Source organism: Leuresthes tenuis, unplaced genomic scaffold, assembly GCF_036924035.1.
Source record: "Leuresthes tenuis unplaced genomic scaffold, fLeuTen1.0.hap1 SCAF_10, whole genome shotgun sequence".
NCBI lineage: Eukaryota > Metazoa > Chordata > Actinopteri > Atheriniformes > Atherinopsidae > Leuresthes > Leuresthes tenuis.
The window spans coordinates 18,020,018-18,044,094 of record NW_027325364.1 but is presented as its reverse complement, the minus strand read 5'-3'; the positions used below and the strand labels follow the sequence as shown (position 1 = coordinate 18,044,094).

Sequence of the window (24,077 nt, the reverse complement as noted above, 5' to 3'; positions counted from 1 at the left end):
TTGAATCCCTACAATTATCCTCTCACTATGTAAATGCCTAAATCTGTCCAACAATAACGCCACAAACAGTGAATGTTGTCCTGTGTGATTAAAACAGTTCAGCATTAAGCATGCAAAGTTACAGAGGAAAAAAAAAATGACCATGAAAACGGGTAACGTCTGCTCGTCTTAATCTGTGGCAGAAGGTAAAGCACAAATTTAGATCCAAATAATATTCTTTTCTATCGTTACGTTTCATACATTTTGTCATCTGAACTAAAACTTTGATCTTCAGTACATTGAATGCAAATTGCACAGTAGGCATTGAATGTGTGTGCAGACGACAGACGATAGAGGGAATGTCAGACAGATACGAGTCTGTGAGCATTAGCATAACCTCAAGAGAGCCAACTGCTTCTTATCACTCATCATGTGGTGGAGATGAGATTTCATGGTTTATTTTCTGCTCCGTTACATACCACGTGCATATACATCCAGTCCTGTACACACTGCCATGTCAGCTAAAACACTGCAAACACCTTTTTGTTGTTGCTTTGCAAGAGAGTTCAGAAGATGTAGGAAAAATCATGAGAATAAAACACCTGAAAGGAAAATTGAAAGAGAGGAAAAAGAGGGAGGAAACAGAGTGTGGAGAGAGTAGTAGCAGACAGGAAAGAAAGTAGAGGAGAGAAAAGAAGAGAAAGATAAATGAGAGCATGGGAGTCGAGATATGAGATGAGAGATGAGTGCTGAAGCAGCTAGGTATTCCTCAAGGACACAATTACTCTAAGCAGACACTGAGCCATGGTAAAGACTTTAGTAGAATGAAATGCTCTGAACTTCCAACATTATCTGTAAAGTCACATTGAGTTATTGACATTCATTGTGTGTTTAATGGCACAGTGGAAGCTCTTACCTGATTTTTACAAGAGCCTTGTCATGTATTCTGACCATTAATTTAAATACTTTATCTTACTGCAGTGGGCTGCTTTTTAACTGCTATTTTGCTTTGATTTTCTAGTCGCCATCATATCATGTTACACATGACTTCCAGGTGTCTGTTCTGGAGCTTTAGACTGTGTCACAAAATCTTCCTCAACTGTGTGGTGAGCTCGTTTTGTCAACAAGCTGAGGTAAACTTAGTCTTGGCTATTTAAAGTGATATCTGAAAGTATTCCCGCAACAATTCTGATAATAGCCTGCTCCAACCTGTTTTGGTGTTTCCTCCTTTGTATCTGATCCTCTGAATAGCTTCCAGCAGCGCTTCCTTGTTGCCATGGGAACTCAGCTGGAATTCTGTCCGTGCATCGTCGCTAAACTGAGCAATGGCCACCTGGAGGGATACAGAGAAGTTCAATACACATGTCAAATAGAATTATTTAAAGTTAAATTTCCTTTTTTTCTGAAGCAAAAGGGATAATCTCCCCAAAAATCAAAAAAAAAAAAAAAAAAAGAAATCATCTGTTTGCACTGATGTCAGTTTGTTTCAATGGCCTCCAAAACAAACAGAAGAAAGCCATAATTCTCAAGATAACTTATATTACATTGTCTGAGAGTTATGAAACTAAATGGCTGTACTCTGGGTCCAACAACCTTACAGAAACATCATCACCTGAAATTTTGAAATCATTAAGAACAGGAAACTCAGCATTAAGCAGATGCTGCTGTTTTTCCACTGAAGGAAATTGTGAATATCTACATATAAGTTCGACTGTCCAATAATATAAAAGTAGGTGGAATATCACATTTTCAGGTTTAAGGGTAAGGTCTAATAAATGATGGATCACATGTTTCACATATTTTTACCCAGTGGCTGCTGATGGCCTTAACATTAAAACACAATGATGCTTATACACTGATTAAACATGACCACCTGTTTGTGACGATGGATGCAAAAGTAACATTCACGTGGATGCTAAAGTAACATCCACAGGGATGCCAGGGCGCAGCTTTTCTCAGTTCTCTCAGCAGAATATTGCAGTGCAACTTGATGAGCAGCTTACTCACTTTACATGTCCAGACTCCCATCAGAAGTATAATCAATCTGATTGCGCTCTAAGAGTGACAAACAGCTATCATTACCTCCAGACCGCTAACGGTGCTGCTGTTCGCTCAGTTTACCAGCCAACTCTCTTTACTGTGCAACTATAACTTTCTCACATTGTAGCAGGTGTTTTGCTGTTGGTAACCTCCTGCCATAGGGTTATGGGGAAAAGTGAGAAGAAGCAAACTGCTTAACAGCAGAAAATTACACAAATGTAACAAAAAGGTTTAGCCAGCACCTCTACAGGGTGACAAATGAACCAGCTGAGGTCTGCTGACACAGTGGAAGCCATGCAGGTAAGAGGAACAAATAAATCAGTGACAGTAGGGAAGCAACTGCCCCAAGATAGAGCCTGGCATTACTATTGATGAACCTATTAATGAGAAACAGTCTAAAGCAGTGGAAATGATAATACAGTGGTAATATGATCCTGAGAATTGCCACATAGCAATTAGACTCTTCTTGAATCACTTAATGCTTATTTCAGCTTTTATTGCATGTAAACTTATCTTATGAAAACCCTCATTCATACCAGAGAAGTAATGCTTCCTGCCAGAGAACATAGTGGCAGCAAATTAACTCCGTTAATCGAATACAACTCAGCAATGTGAAGTCCTTCCAGAAAGTAAAGATTGACTCACTGGGGGTTTAAAGTTCGTTCTCACTTTTCTGAACTTTACAATATAAAGCTGTGGCCCTGCTGATTTCTCAGGGGACTGCCACAGCAAATTGAGTGGGAAAAAAAGCAACCTTTCAATGTAAAGTTATGCCAACATTAGTACCTTCCCCAAACAACAGCCGAGTATATGGGTAAGGAGGAAAGGGAAGAAAAATTAATGACTCAAGAGATCAGGGAATGGTGCACATTCTCCATAATTATGTCTCAAAATGTAAGAAGAGGCAAAAAGAAGGAAGGAACAGAAACATAAGTTGCAGATCTTGATATAATTTTAATTTATTCTTTTTTTTTTCATCATCTACATCTTATCTACATTATGCAATTGTTTATTAAATGGAAAGCTAGTTAAAGCAGACTTTAAAGGAAATGTATTATTATTATTAATATTTGTTTCTCTCTTTTGGTAAAAAGGTAGAGGATAAGACTCATAAGAGATTGGGGAGGATGAGATAGTTGGCTATAGAGTAGCATTAGCGAGTAATGGGATAATAAATATTGTTGAATTCTCCTTTATACTGGACAATGTGCCTGTAAAATAAATAAAACACTGGAAATCATGTTGATTCTAAAGTGGTTGGAAATCTTTCTTTTGCAGGATCAACATCCCCATACAAAACATTTTCTCTAAAGTTTACACTAAGATATGTAATTTTGTTATTTATTCATTTTCGTGGTTTTCACTGTGGCTACATTTGTCTTTGTCTCCGGCATCTGCTTTACATTACATTTCTCATGAGATCGTTCTTTTTTCTTTTTTTTTTTTTGCAGGAGATAAACTGTGAGACAAAGAGAATAAATTACAAAGACGGTGAGCTAAAATGAAAAACCTTAGACATAACTGTCTAAGTTAAATTATAGTTCTGTAATATAATCATTTTCACCAGATACAGACGTTTAGACTAAGCACAAGAACCTCTTGCAGGCCTGAATGTAAATACCAGCACTCCAGGGGCACTCACTGAAAAATCATTCAAAATAAGGTCATCAAGAGTGAAATTTGAGCCCATGTAAAAATGGCATCAGGAAATGAGAGGTTGGAAAAAAGAAAAACTGTGAGTAATCTCACTCTGATGTAAAATTACATAGAATTTGGATATGGCCACATGACTGACCTGGGTGCCATCTGGTCCAATCAGATCCAATGATCCCATGGTGCTGTAGAGAAAACGTGTGATCTTCATGAAGTTGTCATCTCCAATGGACCAGGAGCCATCAACTAGGAACACCAGGTCAGCCTTTGCCTCCTTACATACTAGAAAGAAAAGTAAGACATAGATTTAGTCAGCATGTCATTGGAAGACAAAGCAGAGGAAGATTTTAATGAGGTGCCTAAAATATACAGACTGTCAATATTTCCAGTATCTGCAAACATCTACCAGAAAAAGTGAATAAAGACTGAATCTTTAGAGCAGTGTACACAAGGTAAAGTTCAAAAGATTAACAGTATGGTGTGCCTGCAGTTTAAAACTTACAAAAGTTTTCTCTATCCATTGTGTGAATGTAATTTGATTACTTTTGTTAGCTGTTCAGTGGTATCCCTGGTCCTGCAGGGACTTTTCTCTCTGCTTTAATTCTTCTGAGGTTCCCCAATGACTCCCAGTAGCGTTATCACTGATATTGTAATTTCGTTTTGGGGTTTAACAAGTTTTTAGACTTCAAGTCGTTAAAGTCCAAGTCCTGTTTAGGACAATGTCAACCTCCATAAATTCCCAGGAAAAACATAAAAAATGATTATAACTCTTATTAAATCAAAGCCGAGAAGACCAGAGCAGAGCACAGAGGGGGGAGCTGTGATGATGATACTGACACTTCTTCATGTATCCTGCCTGTGCTACCATCTGTTCGGTTTGCCTTTTGCTGCACCTCTTTGTAATGCAGCCTTCTTCTTGTTTCTGTAACTAAAACCGCGACTTTCTCGCCATTCTGCTTTTTTTTTTTACTGTCTGCTGGCCTATTTTAGTCCATTTATTTTATTTTACATGACACTTTTTTCCCCCACTGTCTCCTCTTTTTGCTTTAGTTGCACATCTTGCAGAAAAAAAACTCTTTTCTTTCCCTAGTATCTCTTGTCCTGAATAAAGGTTGCCTGTCATTTCAGATGGAGGCACTGATGTGACAAAGGTCAGAAACTAAAACAGAAATGCTTAGAGATGGACTCAGCAGGTGTGTCGGTTCACATCTGTGGGCGTCATACTGCGGGGCAACCTTTTAAGAGAGGGATTGTCTGGGTGGGAGGTGGATGGTCAGACTACAACATTATAACTCCTTTGTTCTTGATCTTTGGTTGATAACATTTTTAGGTATGAAATAATCAAACAGGATGGAATTAATATATTTTCATGTAATTAACAATTGTAAAGAAAATGTTAGCATTATTACAGTTTGCATTCATATATTGTAATAATGAGCTGAGTCAGCTGTTAAAGGTGACTCTTCTACATTAGAACCAGTTTAGCCTGTTTGCAATCCTAGGGTGGATCTTTAGGTGTAGGCAGAAGATATTTAGATAACAAATAAATTATGCCAAAGTCAAGACTCCCAGTTACGTGTGACGGTCATCATTGCAATGAAGATGCATTTTAAAAAGCTAATAAAAAGCTAAGTTATCATCAGTTGATAGCCAGTGGCTGTAAGATTTTTTTTTGGCAAATGTGATACAAGTCTTTTTCTCACCACATGATGTGCGTTTGTATGCAATACAAGCCACTATTTTTCAGTATTCATAAGGTTACTCACAACACTAAATATGAATACGGATGTGTGTACATTTGTATTATGTTTCTTACTCACCTTCTTTAGCAGGTGGGATGGTGGGTGGTTGCTCTGTGGTGGGTGGTTCAGTTGGAGCCTGAGTGGGTACTGGTACTAGATACACACAAGCAGGAAAACAAGATGAGAGTCATCAATCATGATGGCAGTGACAAGTGGTGCCATCATAGGGTTTATCTGCTGACCATGAACACACAAAAAACAGTCAATTAGTTGGCACATTGAGAGGCAACACTAGCCCATTTCAATTAAGTGAAGAGTTTGACAATTCTGTTCTTTCCTCCACTAACTTAGTCATGGACATTAAAAAAAGTTTTTCAGACTGTCTATACATAAAAACAATACAACTGCTGTGTTTCATTTAATCCTTCCTCGAATTGCTCAGTTACATTATAGTATACTTTATCTTTCCATGTTTGTTTTACACAACCATCATCCTTATCATTTATATGTAGGAGACAGCAAAAATACATCTTTCTTTGGTCCAGTGTCTAGCCAATTAAACCAGTGTACAGCAAGTAAATCATCCTTGAGAAATCTGTCACCTGAAAGAGAAATAAAAAATAAAAGCACATACTTAAGAGAAATAGCTACGACTATCACATATGATTAAAAATAAGATTATCAGATAATGTTGTGTTTGATTCAATTTGTCTGGTCCAATATTGTCACGAAAAACCAACATTTAGAGTTTAAGAATACTTCTCATGGCCGAGAACAATCTCATTACAGTAGTTCAGTACAGGTCTGATGTTATTTTTCATTCATTTATTTATTTTACACACTGCGCTCTTCTAAAAAGTATCATTAAAATACTTTTAAAGAGTACAGATAAATCATAGAAAAAACATAACATTTTCCTCAAGTTACTTTTGATGAAGTAATAAAGTTTCATTTCAGCAAAAAAATACTGCTGAATCCACACTGTGGAGCTGAATATCAAATCCAGTCACCGGCTATGTTTTACATTAGACTGGTAATGTGTGTGTGATTGTGTGAGACTTTCTATCTATAACCCTGGTTGTGAGGTGAGCCCTTTTTGTCCCTGGAGCTGTGTGGTTCATCTCAGCTCATCAGCTGACCAATGAGACCTAACTGGTGACTCCATCTCCTCAGAGAGAGGCCGACCACACTAAGGGAAGCAATAGGTAGAAAACAAAGTTGCAGAGGTGAGACAGATGCATGGCAGAGGGTGGCTTCAGTGGGACAGACTGGATGCATTAGCTGAGGAAAATGAGGTAGACAACAAATGGAGGGAAAAAAACAGTGAGTGAATGACAGCAGTTGATAAATGGGTGTAAAAGAAAGAATAAAGGAGATGAGTGTTTGATCGCTTCCATAAAAATGCTGATCGTTGAAAAAAATGGGGGGAAAAAAAGGATGAAATTCAAAACTTCTTAGGGTTTACAGTTATAGCTTCGTCCCACATATACAAGTGTGGGTGTATACATACATGTCATGTCAGTGATGGATACAGAAGGTCCTTCCATTTCTTGCATTTGTGTGTGAATGCTGATCTGGTATTGACTACTGGGAGTTAGGTCATAGAAACACTGTCGGGAAGCTCCACCTCCGAGGTTAACTTCCTGTCTCTGACCATCTGCAAGTGAACAAAAAAAAATTAAAATAAAGTCAAATAATTAGCTGACAGATCAGGAGTTCAGATCAAATTCAGATCAGGAGTTGTGAGATGCTGACATGTGCAATTTGAGAGTGCAGCAGAGAAGTACAGTATCAGGTTGGCTGGGAGGTAAAGAATGAACAGACTTAAAGTAGGCTGTGAAACAGGACAGTCTTCAGACCATCTGGACAATCAAAACAACTAACAATCTCAACTCTAACTTCATGATAATACACTTGTGACATACAACAATAATTAAATATTGATAGAACCAATGCTGAAAATAATCTATTTTGGGTAACAAAAGGGATTGACTTAACAGGATCGCTTGTGACTCAAAGCAGTTCATTCTCAGGCATATTTATGATTAATTAATATAATGTAAATTAAAACTCGTAACTCGTAAATAAAAAACTAAACATACCACACCTCGTATCAAATTAAGCACTTTACAGAAAACCCAAAATACACCGGAGGCTTGGAAGCTACAAACTGTCTACATTATTTCATAAGCCATCAACTTTGATACATCAGTAAATGGATCCATCCGAATCAATCTGATGAGCTCTGGATAGACTCGAAACAAACATTATGCAAAGAAATCAATCTCAAAGACTTCATGGGACTTCATGAGACTTCATGAGACTTCAAGATATCACACATCTCAAACACATTTTTCTCTTCATTACCATTTTCTGAGCTGGTCCAGAAGTATAGCATTGGAAAGAAACATTTTCTACAATATCAGCAGATAAAATCCTCAATCCAATCTAAAATTAATATTAAAGCACCCAAAAATTTAAAAACAAGCCTAAAACAACAGAAAAACAAACCAACAGAAAACAAGTCTGTAGTGCTGGTATATTCACTGCACCAAATAACAAAATAACAAAAAGGTCAACCAATAACGAAATTATAAACTTAAAGCTAATGAAAAAGAAATCCCCATCTTCATATCTTTGAGTGGACATCTGAGTGACAAGACTTTCAGTTTGACTCTTTATTTTAAAGGTAAAGGAGGAAAACAAACTTATGTTTGCAGCTGAAAAGGAACAAACTAATAGCTCACATTATACAGTACACACTCCAGTGACTGTCGTCACTAATTCAATTTCCCTTTGTTTCCATCTTGGAGAGAGATAGATCAGCTGTCCTTCCACTTGGGATATAAATATATGACCAAAGTTTCTGAAAATGATTGTCCTTGAAACACCATATTCTTCAGAACATGTGTAAGCTAGTTGGCTCTGTGTGAATTAAAGAAAAATCCTAAACTCAAGTCTCTCCTCAGGCATGAACTGGGGAGCGACATATTCATAGAGAATTATGCGAAGGATAAGGGGAGGAATCTTCCTCCCTGTTTTTGCTGCTGTTTTTATGACAGTTAAGATTTACACACAGCATATTTCACCGTCTGAATGTATATTTTAGGTAATTAGGTAGTTTTTTTTCACTAACAGGCTTTTACTTTTTTCTTCTTAAACAGGTATTATTAAAACAATTAGGTGCCATTGCCTTAAAATATTACAGTACAAGCAACCAATGTAAGAGGCCTAGATGGAGTTATTGTTAACATATATCATCAGTTTCAGGGTTTTCCCTCAACTGAGAAGTCAAATATGTTAGTATAGATACTGTTTCATACTCATGTACCATGTACTCATATACGTGTCACGAATGGTGGTGAAGGTAGGACCCAGATGCAGTTCTTCAAATTCAAAAGGTTTATTCCAAACACAAGACAAGGCAAAAAACAAAGTGCAGCTGAGCCAGATTATCAAAATACTTAGTGTTAGAAAAACAAGGCAAGACTATGGATAGATAAAAGAACTATGATTAACAAGACTATGACATTACTGTGGCAATGGTGGCAAAAACCTGACGAGGCAATCGAGGCTGTGGCATGAAAAGGTTAGTGAGGATTCTGCAATGAATATTAGTGAACCAGGAAACTAAATACTGAGAAGGGTGATTAGTGAGTGAGTGCAGCTGTGGAACAGAAAACAGGTGACTTGAGTGAAACTAAGTGGCAGGGGAAAAACATGACAAGAACATAACAAAGAACCTGAAAACATGAAGATCAAACATAAAACGTGACAGAACCTGAATATAACAATAATCAAAACATAAACTGTGACAATACGTATATAATAGTATTTCTTTTTTAGAAGTAACTCCTAAAATGAGGCTGACTATTGTTGAGGTCAGCAGTATATCACATGAATGTTCTATAATATCAAAAGACTTGGCTGAAAACAAAGCAAAACAAATTAGGTCATGCTTACACCAACTACGTTGAAAATTATCAATAAACTATATGGTATTTTCCAGGTCTGACTGTGGGCAAAAATATCTCTGAAAGTATCACAAATGCTGTCGGAAAACTTTAAAGCTATTGATGCAAGAGCAATTGCCCTCTGCAGACAAATAAAAATAAAACTTGAACTTGAAAGTGTTCACTGTTAATGGATTAGCTCCAAAATACTCTCTTGGCTACAGTCGACCCGTAAGAGAACTTTATTTTAGGCATTTCACATTATGCACATTTGACATTTGATTTGATGAAAGATGACAAAATACAAGAAGTCTGGGTTTTAAATGTACTTCTCTCTTTAGAATAGAATAGAATAGAATAGAAAAATACTTTATTCACCCCCCAGTGGGGGTAAATATAGCTATATTTAGCTAATGGATTTGATTTAAACATATTTTTCTTAAATACTTTTGCTAGTTTATTTGTAAGAGCCAGTTTATTTTCTTTCTCTGCCTTTTGCCCACTTGATAATCTGATTTTAGGTGTCTCAGACTTTAAAAGGTCATACATTTTTAAATTAATTTTATTTCTGATGTGATCTCAAAGCAGTATCCTCCCATGCCATTTATTGTGCATGTCAAGTCTCCCTTACTGTCGGGTAGAAGGATAATTCATGGATTTCCAATTATGACATAAACCACCAACACATGAGAATGTCAGAAATACATAAAACATTTTCCCTCAGAGTCATATCAATATGACTTCAGATGACTGTGAAAGGTACGTACTGTAACTAACACACATCTAAGTCTTGACCTGACAGCTCTTTGTGTTGATAATAAACAGAGGAGACATTTTCATGAGGTCAGGCTGTAAATCTACAAGGAAATATAGGAGCTTGGAGCTTGAATTCATCCACATCACCAAATATCACGACTCCAATAAAGCTTTTGATTTATTGAATGAACAGTATTGCAGCCAGTTAGATGGGAAAAGAGCTGTTTTTCATCACCTAGAATTGAGACAAGTTGGATGAACATGCAAAACTGTTAAAAATAGCAACCCCTTGACTTTATTTCCACACAGAGTTAGAGCTTCTTTACTAAACTACAATGTAAAAACAATGTATGAAAAACAAATAACACAATTACTGATTCCAAAGGAATTAAGAGGGTAAGTGGCAGCCAGGTGCTGCTAATTAAATACATTTGATTACTTCATCATGAGCAAGTTTGAGCACCTCTATAAATATTTAAGTTTCGTCAACTCATCCCAAGGCCCGAGAACTACAAGAATCCATATAGGCCTCAATTCCCATGTTAAATATTAAAGTTAATGACATTACAATTATAAAAAAAGAATTAATTAGCATGGCTTGTTGGGAAAGGCTACCAGGAGAAATCATCTTCTCTCTAAAAGGAACATGGCAACTTGTCTTAGGTTTGCAAAGCTGCATCTGAACAAACTACAAGACCATGATGAGACCAAAGTGGAAATGTTTGGTCATAATGCACAGCACAACATTAGGAGAAAAACAAGCGCAGCATATCGTTACAACCACCTCATACCAGCTGTCAAACACGATTGTGTTACTTGCAGTTACTGAATCGACCATGAACTTCACTTTATAGCAATGTGTGCCAGAGTCAAATGTGAGATCATATGTCTAACAACTCAAGCTTGACTGAAACAGAGTCATGAAATGGGACAATCATCCCAAACACAACAGCACATCTACAGCAGAATGACTCAAAGAAAAGAATCAATGTGTTGGCCTGGCCTTAAACAGACTGAAATGTTATGGTGAGACCTGAAGAGAGCTACGCAGAAACAAATGCAAACAAACATCAATGAACATCAATAAGGGAGTAGACAGAAATTCCCTTTCAGTGATGTGCGAGACTGATGTTACTGCTGCTACTGTTTCTACAAGCTGTTGAATTGCGGGTGTTTATTTTATTTTATTATTTTTTTCACACATTGCTTCTTGCTTATTTTGTGGCAGAGTTTTGGTTAAATAATGACAGTAATACATAGTGATGTTTATCCACGGTTGTATTACCTGATATGAATCAGGGGATTTTTTTCTTAAAATTATATCCTATTTTGCTAAACATTGAATCTGAAAGAGGCAGTACTGAAATTTTAATTTGACTGTGTCTTCGGTGATTAATTATTCTTCTATGGCTCTAATAATTGGAATAATATGGCTCGAATAATAATTCTCTGTTATGTAGATCCACCTTTCACCAGGAACAAAACCCAGCAAAAACAAGAATTAAGAGGTGGGATGTTTTGAAATACATTGGTTGAGCTGACACAGTAACTGTACTTACTGAGTGTAGACTGTATGGAGACTCTGTACAACGTAGCATGTAGAAGAGGCTGCCACTGAACACACATGCTGTTGGGACGCACCTGATAGGTTGACAAGCCAGAGACACCGAGGAACACTGAGGAGATAAAAATGAAGAGAAAAAGGACAGATCAGTTTAACATGTTCTTTTTCATTTCTGATAGGTGAGAAATAAACGGACCCAAGTGTACAATCTCCAACACAAGAGCTTATCTATGATTAATTACAACATTAATCTGCATCTGTCAGGGAATTAATAAAAATACTAGTTTCTGTTTAACTGAACACACATCTTGACATTCTTTAATTATAAATGCACTCATTGTTCTTGGTCATCGTATGACACCAGAGAGATTTTCATAGGCTGTATGTGCTGCAGCCACTGATCATGTGCACAAGTTCACAAAAGAAAACCTCTTTCTCATTCACTGTCTATTTATCATGATTTTGGGCTGTTCCTGCAGGTCCTCTCTTTTCATCACTTCACCTCAAATTCACTACTTTCATCTCCCTCAAAATAATTTCATCCTCAGTTTCATCACATACGTACTTAAACACGTGTTTCAAATACACTTGGGCAAAAGGTCCAGGCAAAGCAGAAAGTATTAAAGTTGGGGCAAGGCTATTTTCAGTGGTTGGCGTACCACTGACAATATTATGCAACATCTAGACAAATGTTTCTCCATTTTCTTTTCCTTGGTCTGTTGCTGGGTGATCGAAGTAATGGATCTCATTATAACATTCAGTTGGGTAGATTTTAGAACAAATCCTGAAGAAGCAAAATTAGTTGGAGTTAAGCCGTTTTGTGGAGAAATACAGAGGCATAATGCAGCAAAATGCAAAGCAGCCCAAGCAATTTAAATAGTTGGTGCTTGTTTTGGAACTTCAGAGTACCATGAGCAAACAAACCTCCCAGGAGCCACTCTTGTACTTTCCTCCTTGTTAACTAAATTTGCTGATGATATAAAATAACTTGTGCCAGTAAATGGATATTGGGACCATATGGTAGGTGCCTTATGTTATTTACTTTTGGATAATGCATTTGACATCCAGTCAATCCTAAAAATAATATTCAAAGATGCACACAAACTTAACCTTACCTACTTGGAAGTGCAGCATTCACTGGCACATGCAGACATACATGAATATGGACGTGTGACGTCATATTAGTGCACATGTAGTTGCACGTGCATGCTGTACATATAGATGTTCTTGCTAAAGTTTACCCCAAACAAAACCATCCTGGCACATTTGCTCAATGAAATCACTCAATCCATGTGAATGGTTGAATTTGTTCTCCTCTGCAAAAGCAGTATGAAAAACATGGGAACCCTCTAGAAAATACATTTAGTTTATTACACTTGTTTTGCATTGTGCTTTCCTTCCTCATGGGGGAGTTCAAGTCAAACTTGTCTCTCTTATTTAAATTATTTCAATCTTTAAACATCCAGCAAATTCTATAAACATTCCTTGGAACTGTGTTGGCTGAGCATCCTTCAGCTTTTCTTAAAAACAAATTACTTTCTCATCTTGTGACGCTGTGAGCCGCAGCACCACACAGAACTTTATCTGGGCGGAATAGTTTAATTTCATTAAACGTTCTCCTGGGTAGCTATAATTAGGTTTTTATACGACATGTTAGCATCCGTAATTTATTGGCGCAAACAGGCCAGTTGGTTCCTATAGTTCCAAGTCTACAATGAAAGCACGGTGCCCAGGGAAATATGTTATGAGACACAAAAAAATGATAAAGGAGTGAATCCACCGCATATAACAAATCAGTTCCTTCAGTTCTCAGATGATACAGTAAAATAAATAACACTAATACCCACATAGTGCAGTAGTTATCTGAAAATATATCAGGGCACTGGGAATTGATTGCATTCGATAGTTTGTCCTCCGCTAAATATTTAGCCATGACTTCCAGCAGCAGAGAAAAGGACAATTTGATAAATACACATAGAAATGTGAATCTCAGACAAGTAACATATACTGTACTGTATGTATAGACATATTAAAAATGCTACTGTGGTAGTTCTCTTCTGTGCCAGCGCATACCAGAGTGGGACTTAACAGTGAAGTGCTGTTAAATCTATATGTGAGAGTTTGGTATTCGATCCTTCTCCCTTATAAAATAATATTTTATTGTGAGAGACAGGTAGGGAGTCATAACTTATCCAACAGAAGTATGATTAATTAAAAAGATGATGGATGACACATCACTGCAGAACAAAGAAAAAAGGGATCCGTGAATCAAAAGCATTTCCCTTCTTTTGACAAATATATATAAATTGAATCATCCTTCAACGTTCTGTTTTTCCAGCGTTTTACTTCATAGTTCTAGGATATAGCTCCTCAGAAAAGACAGACATGTTTTCGGTGCCGAGTCTATTATTGTTAATGAGAAATTCATGAGCTATAGAAATTAGTATATTTATTTTAATCATGCCGCTTGTAGAATCCCTTATTGCCAATCAGACAGTAAGCCTTCAGGACAACAGTAGATTAAGGGTAAAGTAAGGTTAAAGTAAGGGTATAAAACATCAATTTTATGCAAACCATACACACACATATACACAAAAATACAGTCCCTAAGCTAAAAAGATTTCGGTGACACAGTATTATCATGCAAAACAAAGAATAAAGCTATAACCTGCATCAGGTAGACACAAATGTGCAATACATAATCTTTTCTTTTTTATTGCCGTCAGCCACTGAGTCTCAATTTCTTAATCTATTTGATTTAGAAGAGAGAGAAATTAAAGTCTGCATTAGGACCCACAGATACCAAATCTATATGCAAAAAGGACTGTTCTTGCAGACTGATGGGCAAAATATTAATATCCTTCTGTCTTTTTGTCTGTTTGCTAGAGTCTCGATGGAAATTAGAGAACCTGGTAAAAGCAAGGATTTAATATGCATATTATCCCGCTGTCTTTCAAACTGGTTTGCTTTTCTCCCATCTCAGTCCTCTTAATAGTCACAATGGCATGATGAATTTAGACTTAAGCTTCAGGTGGTGATGGTCCGAATATATTCTGAACTTTTGAATAACTTGCTTTTGAAACTACAAAAGTAAATCAGGTTATCCTCAATAAAAAGTAAATTTGGACTAGATTTACTTGTTCTTAAATCTTTCATAAATACCATCTGACCTACACTGAGGTCAGTTGGTACAGTTGCAGTCGGCCAATGCACAAATGTTCCTCCTGTTGTTAAAGAGATGGTGTCATCTCTGTGAATGAAAATGTCATTTCTCTGTAGATATCAGTGATGTTATAAATAGATCATTAAGATGCTTACATGTCTTTGCATTAACTAGTAGTGGTTCACTTTGTCCTGAAGAGTAAGAAGCCGTCACTTGAACACTGTACTCTGTCCCACTCAGTAGATTAAGAAGAAGGATGGAGTTCACATCTTCAGCCACTGTCGTCTCCAAAATGGGACCTTGAACTGAGAAAGATGCATGCACACATTACTACAGAAAGAAAGGCCAGACGATAAGAAAAGTTACTCTTCTTAAGCAGTCTACAAACCTAGTAAACACAGTAACAAGTGTCCCCTCTTCAATCCCATTAAGAATTGAAAAGCAATGAGATAGGAAAGAAAGCATGAATTTTTCAGGTTTAGTGTAATAATCATACACTGACATACATTATGGCTTTCCAGTGTTAAAACATCCCCAGTTTATCCCTTTCTGTTCAGTTGGATGTTGTATAGCAAAAGCAAACAACAAAAACTTTGCTGCTCAGAATTCAACCATAGCAGAGAAAGGAAGAAATCTTAATGTGCAGTAGTTTGTGAGCAACATGCCCCGAGCTTCCAGAGGCTAATGGAGGCTTGCTCTGATAAACTAACATTACATTCACTGACACACACATGCATCCTCGTCAAGACTACTAAAACAAAAATAAAATTATCTTTCATAATACAGCTTTTTTCAAACATCTGCTAATCTGATTTACAGAATATTAACTGCATATTAAAAGGATGCATATTTTATTCACAAATCAAAAACAAAACTGTAAAAAACAAAATCATTTAAAAGGAAAAAAAGGCTACCACAACAACACCTCCCACTGAAAACAAAGTGTTTAATAGGAAACATAATGTATAATACGCCTGTGGCCAGGTGTCTTTGACAGTGCGTGCACTGTCGTCACTATCAATCTATGGAAGAAGTGGAAATGCCTGCACACATGCATATCTCCTTCCTGCTTCGAATGTATTTCCCTCAACATTGTTCCTAAAATCAGACTACTGCGGCCTGTTTGTTTGAAGCTGGATCCTCTGAGACACAATAGTTGTGATTAGATGACTAAAAACAGATGTGCAAACTAAAGACTGGAGTTCTGTCGAAGTGCTTTTAATGATATTTCAAGACAAGAAAATAAATGAGGCATGGTGATGTGTTATTTTAGTGCTGGACTGATGATAGTTTTCTTGAAGCCTCAAAACTTCTATAGGAAAAAAAAGGTCTGGTTTGCTCCTTGCAGGCTCTCCCATAACAAACAGATAAGTACATTTGGACAAGACTGAGCCTCATGGCAGAGCACACTATTTATCTATCAGTGCATCAGTTTGTGTGGGTGTGTGCGTGTACTTGTGTTTAATAGATAAGCTGAATAAACAAATATTCCTCTTTTTGTATCTCAGTTCTAAAAAAAATTTAAAAAAGCACAAGAAAAAATTATTAGATTTAGGATTCCTGCTAATTTATAAAAATAATATTTAGATTAGGCTCAGTCTGTACCCCTGCGCTTGTTTTTCTTTTTTGGTGTATGCGTATTTTTGTACCATATATGGGCTGGTAGATGATCCTGTAACCCTCTGTAGGAAACTGAGGTGGGTCCCAGGTGACCCTGAAACGGTTGTACCACTCCTCTGACACATGAAGGTTTTCAGGAGACAAGAGTGGCACTGCCAAAACAAGACAAAAATGAGAATATAGGCGAGCTCGTCAGGACTTCCCTTAAATACTGTAAATTAGGTCATCACGAGTTATGACTGCACACATTATGTCTTGGATTTAATATCACTTGCAAGTTCAAAGTGGTGCTGAGGAAAATTGTTAATAAAATAAAATCCTTTGCATTTCAAGCCCAACAATCTTAGAAGACACACAGAGATTGCATCATATTTATTTGGTTCTGTGTTGCAATATCAGTCTAACTTCTAAAACTATAGATGAGGGACAGATGTAACTTTGCTTTGTTTTCACATTTTTATCAACTAACATTTGAGCACAACATTGACAAACAAGATGAATTAGACCTGATTTTAGACCACAGCACTCCAGACTAAGCTTGTGTTGGTCTTCCAAAATTCTGATAAAGAAAGGCTGAAAACAAACCAGGAGAGAATTTAAGTGTCGCATAAAAATCACTCATTTGTTTGCTTGAGTGCTCGCATTGCTTCAGCCCCACTGTCTTAGTCATTTCACAGTCAATCTCTGTAGTAGTTCAGTTTACTTACTCTGAAAAAATACAACAGGAATTGTTGGTACCGACCGTAAATGTAACATTCAAGCTTGGCTGTTTGTGCCCACTTCAATGAACAACAGAGAGACCAACTGCAGTAGTGGCTGAGGAAGTGAACATTTCTATTAAAAGGGACCACAGTGAGTCAGTAAAACACAACGCTGTCCCATGATATTTTCACAGCAGTTATTCTCTGAAGCACATATAACCCCTGTGGGGTACGTCAGAGCCAGATTGGTTGTGAATACACCTGAAGTGTGAGCCCATCACACACAAACAGACCTGCAGCTCTGACACAGAACAAAGAGGAGTAATGCTGCTTTTTCAAACACCAGTGGACTGATTCATGTAATCACAGACTGGAGAGGAAATTCATTCAACCACAGTTTGAAATGACACATATTTCCTCAAATGTAGTAATCTTGAGTACAGAGAGAAGTTGTGCCAAACTGTTTTGAAAGCAACAGCCTAAAGGTAAGTTGAAACATTCAGCTGGCTGATGGTGGTGCTTGGTGATGTTAAGACTTCATTTGCATTTGAAGAGCTGCACCTCCATTTGTGCAAGAACAAACGGTTGTTTTGTTATGTTCATCTGTTTGTTCCACAGCAAGAACACGCAGAAAAAACTGAACCAAATTTCATGAAAGTGGAAATAAGATTGGAGAAGTGGAGTGTGGCATGGCATGGGTGGAACCCATTAAACTTTGGGGCCGACAAAAATGAGTTTCTTTGGAGATGGGGCATTGGCCTTTTAATTACAAGGTTGTAAAACCCTTCAGTCACTGATTTAGGGGAGAATTTAACTTTCAAAAAGTAGAAAATCATCTAACTGAGTAAGCTTGACATTGATTTATTACAACCGTCTTGCTAAGTAGAGATATTTTTTTACATTATGGTGAGCTTTAGTGTTATCATCTGAGGTGATGACATCTTTAATCCGACATTTAATTTTTCTGTGCATTGAGGAGACAATCGCTACTACCCATGAGAGTTAATCATTAGAACAGCTAAGAAAATCAATTAGAGCTGATCGATTTAATCTAACCATTTAATTAATTAGATAACCTGGTAATACAATGAGCAGCATTTATTAAGACAATTAGGATCACGTCTGTATATGTCATCAGTTTAATTCATATTCTCCACTGTGAAAATAGATAAACTTGAAATGAATGCAAATGAACACCGCTCACTGCAATTAAATGATCGAATTGGCTTTCAGTTATGTCACGTGTTCTAAACTAGAAGTTGCATCTGTTTTATGCAGAGAAAACTGAGAAGCAGAGAGTTGACTGTGATGGTGAATGATTCAGAGGAGCTTTGTTGGACATGCTGATATTTGGTATAATTGTGTGAGTGCTGGGGGTTGTTAGGCTTACACGTGGAACCCAATGCAGATACACTGACGCCGTCTTGTCCATCGTTGTACATGGGTGTGACTGTCACTTCATACTGGGTGTCTGGTAGTAAGGGCTGGAGCACTGCTCTTCTCTGACCACCACCAACTAACACCTAGACAGGGAGCAATTGAGAGATTGACATTCACATTAAATTTAAAGTGGAGTCTGCAGATGGCAAACAAGCAAGTGACACACAGCAGGAGGATACATCACACACACGCAGCCAAAGATTTTGTATGTGCTACTGCAAATGTGAAATCTGTTGTTTTTCTGTGCTGGGTTGTGGGACATTTGGAGAGAATGATCAAAATGCTGCAAATACATTAAGAATTCTGCTCACTTCTGTTTAGTCAATAAAGCCTGTTGATGCCAAAAGTGAAGTGGAGAGGAGCTAAGAAAAATCAATTACTCTTCAGTTTTCATTTGTATGCGTTGAATTTCCTCTTTCACTGGATTTTCATTTAGATTCCTCAAGTTAAATTTCTTTGTATATTAGAAAGCTTGTTTATTCAATTTCAAATAAGCTACGTTACCATAAAAATGAGTTTCTGTATAATAGCCTAATTGTAAAGCTAATACACATGATGACATCTTACAATCCGTTTTAAAAACATGTCGTCATAAACCATGGTTAGAACTAACCATTTATTCTTTTCAAGGCATTTTCACTCACAAGTAAAGCCGACATTCATGGCTTCATTAAATATTACATCAGCATTCGGTTGTTCAGCTATTAGCCACTTTTCAACTACTGTATCCAACTGCTTCATTCAGATACACCACTACCAGTGACAATTTGCTATCAAGCTTAGTGGACTTTTGGTGTTACAGAGGAGTCTGGCTGGCTCCATACTCGGGGAGGCTTTATAACTCTTAAAGTAAGAAATGTTCTCAGCTCAAGAAGTCCCTTATCTTCTTATGTGTTTAACAAGAGAAGTTGCAAGCCAACTCAAAAATGCTCCAATGAACATTCAGAGATATACCCCCCCCAAAAAAAATTATCTTGCTCAGACAGTGTAAAAAAAGCAGGTTCCTAAACAAATATTGCCTTGAAAAAGCATGAAATAGAAAAGCTTTGAGAGCACTATCATTTACTAGTTATTTATTGAAGCGATCTGTCAGACTCTGAAAGCCTGATCATATGGCAGGTGCATGTTTCTCCACATCATTGTATGCAGTTCAAACTCGTGTTGAAAATGGTAGATAAATATAACCAGTGTCAACCTTTGTTGTTGTAACAGGGTGCTCATTCAGTCATGGTGCAAACAGATGGGGGCTTCATGCGTTATAGGTTAAAACACAATAAACACTTTCTTCATCATGAAGCAGTAGAATAACAGTTTCCATAGTACTGAGCATTTTTGGAAGTTATACAAATGTTGGCTATAAAAGAGTTCATTAAGTTTTGCTTCACTAAAAGAGTTCAGAATACTATGAAGGAAAGAGAATTAAAAAATTTTTTTTAAATTTCTTTAAGCGTTGAACTTTTGGTGAACTCGGTGGGACGTACACTCCTGAGAAGACTGGCAGCTGTCTGGAATGATGGACTCCAAATTGCTTGGAAAGGGCCGTTTAAACCCTTTCAGATTGATGGACAGCAACAATGCCTTCTCAGATCTCTCTGTTGATCTCTTTCCTCTCTTGGTATCATGTTAACACACAATTAAATGCTCCAAACCAGCAAACTAACAAAACTTGTGCTGCTACTAATCCTCTTAATTCACATGGAAGCAGTAAGAGGTTTTCTGACTGTAGCAGATGGCCCAACATGCAGTTGGCTGGAGGTGCAAAATGACAAAGATCTTCTTCCACTGAACACAACTTCAGCGTTGTCTTTTCCACTTGATAAATGTTCACAATTCAACAGGAGAATTTTTATATGTTTACATCCATCCATTTGAGAGCTACAACATCTGGGGTTTAACACAGATTGCTGTGATCACATGGCATATTTGAATCCATTATTTCATAACGTAAATCATTTACTGATGCAAACACTACATTTGACAACATTCTATGATGAGTCGAATGTTGTTAAATGATAAGTTAAATTAAGAGATTAGAAGGTATCATGATTTGACAGCAGCTGATTTATCATGAGTCACTTTTAAAACACTGCATACAGGTTCTTAGTTACTGGGAACAGATTAGAGGATGTTAACTGGATTACCAGCAGGCATTGAATCAATTTTTTTTTTTTTTTTTTTTTTTTAACTCGGCCACAAAAATCCCTTGAATTAAGTGTACAAAGCTAAACGATAAATATTCTGTAATACCATCGAATGCAGTATTGTTTGTCACCCGTTCAACTGGAATTAATAACTGAAATAATTATTAATTATATGAATATTGCCACAGCAGTTGAAAAAATATTAGCTACATCCCACTCAATGTTTGTCTCAAGATTCAGATTTAATGTTTTTAAAAGAATAACTGTACTTGCACAGGACTAGTCATCAACAGTGAAGTTGTCACCATGTACTGTAAAGTTGCTTTAATGTTCACACCTGCCTGTTGCTTGTGGTGCTGACATCATATGTTGAGCGCAACATTTTATGTGTTTGTGAAGTGATCTGAAACATCAGACACACACAGACACATTAGGGCTTTGAAGCCCTGACAGCTTAAAATTGATGGTTTATTTCACTCCAGTTTTTTCCAGTTTACTTCAGCATTTCTCTCATATTACATTCTAACAGGCTTTGCTTGAGATGGCAGCTTTTCTCTTGGTCTGAAATACATTTTAAAAAGAATTGTTCCTTTTGGTTATTCTTTTTGGGAACAATAATCAGCTTTTTTCTACAAATTTCAGCCAGCAACAATTACCTTAAAAATAGCTCTGAAAAGTTAAATTAATAAACAAAATCGGAAAATATTCACCACATACATTCATGGATTCCCACAGCAAATGCTCCTTAAACTTCTGGATCTGAATCATTCTTAGGGATTTTGTTTACATCGGTGACAACTCAAAACTTGATAAACTCACAGACTCCTTGTGGTCACCACCGAGGCTGGCGTAGAATACCCTGTAGCTCTCCACATTGGGGTCCTCCAGCTCCCACGAAACTTCTAAGCTCTGGGTGGTCTCATCATTCAGGTAAAGCTTTTTCACAGCTTGTCGTGACACTGTGACAACAACAACGGTTACTACTGTACAGAGTTAAAGCTAATTTGCCAGATCTATTGGCAGAAATGCATTATGACATTTATAACAATGTGCTTATTTGGTTAAAGTCATGTGAAAATAAGAATTGTTGTGTTTAATGGCTTTTAAACATAGTCCGTTTGATGTGGTGCAGTGTAAATTATGGCTTTATATCAGCTGAGACTTGTTTGGGTGAAAATAAATGATGTGGGAGATCTACAGACTTCATCTATAAGACTTGATTTGTTAAAACAGATGCAGCACTGCATTTTCAAAGTTGAAATGATAGTCGGACACACTCTACTTTTATAATTTTTACACGTCTAAAGTGGAGAACTCGCTTTGACCCAATTAGCTGCTTCTAAAAAAAAAAAAGGAAAAGAAAAGAGAAAAATCCCAAAGGCCCCTCAGTCGCCTCTGACATAATGAAGTTTGAAGTTTTTACAGGGGAGGATGCAGCTTGGAAGGAAGACTTCTAAAATTATGAAAGACATACTAACTTTTTTCTATAAATTGCAGCAGTTATCAGTATTTATCTTTTGAATTTGCCAGTTTTTCTCTTTCCAAGATTAAGTGAGTGATAATGTCCAAAATCTACAATAAGTCATTTGTAGATCTCAAATTGCACTTTGGGAAACTAAGCGTGTACTGGCAGCATTTCACAATGCAAGACTTTCACAATTTAATGGCTCTAGACTTTCTTGACAGATGCCTTGGCTTGAGCCACGATCAGAATATGGCCAGTCTCACTGCTCTCACTTTTTTTTTAATGTACCAAGTGGAATTAGCCTGCTGCCCAGTGGACACATGCTGGGGAAGTTATTAAAAGTGAGGCTCCAGCAGTTTAACCTTACTAGAATTATATAAAAATAATAATAATTGTATTACACACTTTCAGTCAGCATGAGACATCCTGTTGAGTCAGGCCAATGTTTGGCTATTTTAATACAGGTTCAACACGGAGAGTGTGATGCTCTACCTAATGACATTTTGCAATATTACAGAGAGCCTGTTTGGACCTTTCTTACCTATGGCTGAGGTAGCAATCGTTGTTGTCTTGGCCACTGGGGAAATACAGAGAGCACCAATCAGATAACTGAATACAAGCTCTGTTAAACAATCATGTGTCAATAACAAAGCCAACTCGACAGAAATATGTTACAAATTATTGATGGTAAAATAGATTTTCTTCTTCTGAGATAAGCAGAGAGAAAAATCAATGCAAATGTGTTATGCAAAGCTTTGCTTTAACTCAAAAATTCTTGTTTCTTTATCTGGCTTATTTCAACATCACACCAGAGGAAGGGTATTACATCCCTGAATAAGCTCTAAGAGGATGATTTTTCCCAGGTTTTGAAATAACTAGACAAAGCAAATACCTTGGTCAACAGCCATATGGTATATGTTGCCAATTAAACAGTCTACTGTCACTTACATGTTGTCTCTATGACAGAGACTTTGTCACTCTCAGTTTCATCTTTGAATATGGCCGTCAGCATGACTTCATACTCAGTAGAGGAACTAAGACCAGTCAGGATGTATCTGTTTTCACTTCCACTCAAAACCACCTACAGTGTAGAAGGGAAACAGACATAAAAGTCTCCCATTACATTTTATTTGCACAAGTATGCTCACTTTGGTATTCCCAAAAATGTCAGCACTCATTTTATGACCCATTTATAACACGCTATCCTACTCAGAACTTAGGATTCTCTAACCATATGCATTTTGACAACAGCCAATTTGTTTTTATTATGGAAATAAAATATATTTATATATATATTATGTCAATGAAACCATTAAAGTAGAACATAGGGTCTTTGCGTTAAGAAAAGACTAATTTATATGTTACTTAAAGAGCATTAAAACATGTTCAACAAGAATGACAGATTTTTCATTCTGCCGTGCTGTGCTTCAAAAAGTGCTGTTAGGTCCTCCTGAGATTTATTTGTCACTGTATTTGGTAAAAGGAAATGAAGAATTAAAGAATGAAATGTGAAAAGATTATCTATACTCTGAACAGAAATGCACATTTAAATTTGTTTTAGTAAAGAAAGCTGCTGAAAAACATAAAACAGATTGCCTCAGTGCTCATCATTTCTCACATAAAACATAAGGAACTAGAGATGTGTATCCTTTAATTCAACATAAAATGTGGAAAAAAAATCTTATTAATCAAGAACATATCATTCAAGTTTGAAGAATATGTTTTGTTAAATTAAATGAAAAAGTATTTGGAAACGATTATTGAAACATAGTGGCCAAATAATACATGGTGAATAAAAGAGAAAAGTTGCCAGTAGGATTGACTTCTGCCTCAAAAGTCTAGAATATCCACAAATAGGAC

General features: G+C 36.8%; 1 protein-coding gene across 2 annotated transcripts in view; it reads right to left on the bottom strand.

The window, feature by feature from the left end:
- The window catches only part of LOC140316670 (collagen alpha-1(XIV) chain-like), a 122,149-nt gene that overhangs the window by 44,941 nt on the left and 53,131 nt on the right, over positions 1 to 24,077 (bottom strand). For both annotated transcript variants that reach the window (XM_072394591.1, XM_072394592.1), the window contains exons 23-33: positions 23,166 to 23,298; positions 22,759 to 22,794; positions 21,572 to 21,711; positions 18,562 to 18,694; positions 16,500 to 16,622; positions 15,006 to 15,155; positions 11,683 to 11,799; positions 6,925 to 7,071; positions 5,493 to 5,567; positions 3,815 to 3,954; positions 1,189 to 1,312 (exon numbers count right to left, since the gene is read on the bottom strand). In XM_072394591.1, the coding sequence (XP_072250692.1) occupies positions 1,189 to 1,312; positions 3,815 to 3,954; positions 5,493 to 5,567; positions 6,925 to 7,071; positions 11,683 to 11,799; positions 15,006 to 15,155; positions 16,500 to 16,622; positions 18,562 to 18,694; positions 21,572 to 21,711; positions 22,759 to 22,794; positions 23,166 to 23,298 (1,318 nt within the window). The remainder of the gene's footprint in view (positions 1 to 1,188; positions 1,313 to 3,814; positions 3,955 to 5,492; positions 5,568 to 6,924; positions 7,072 to 11,682; positions 11,800 to 15,005; positions 15,156 to 16,499; positions 16,623 to 18,561; positions 18,695 to 21,571; positions 21,712 to 22,758; positions 22,795 to 23,165; positions 23,299 to 24,077) is intronic.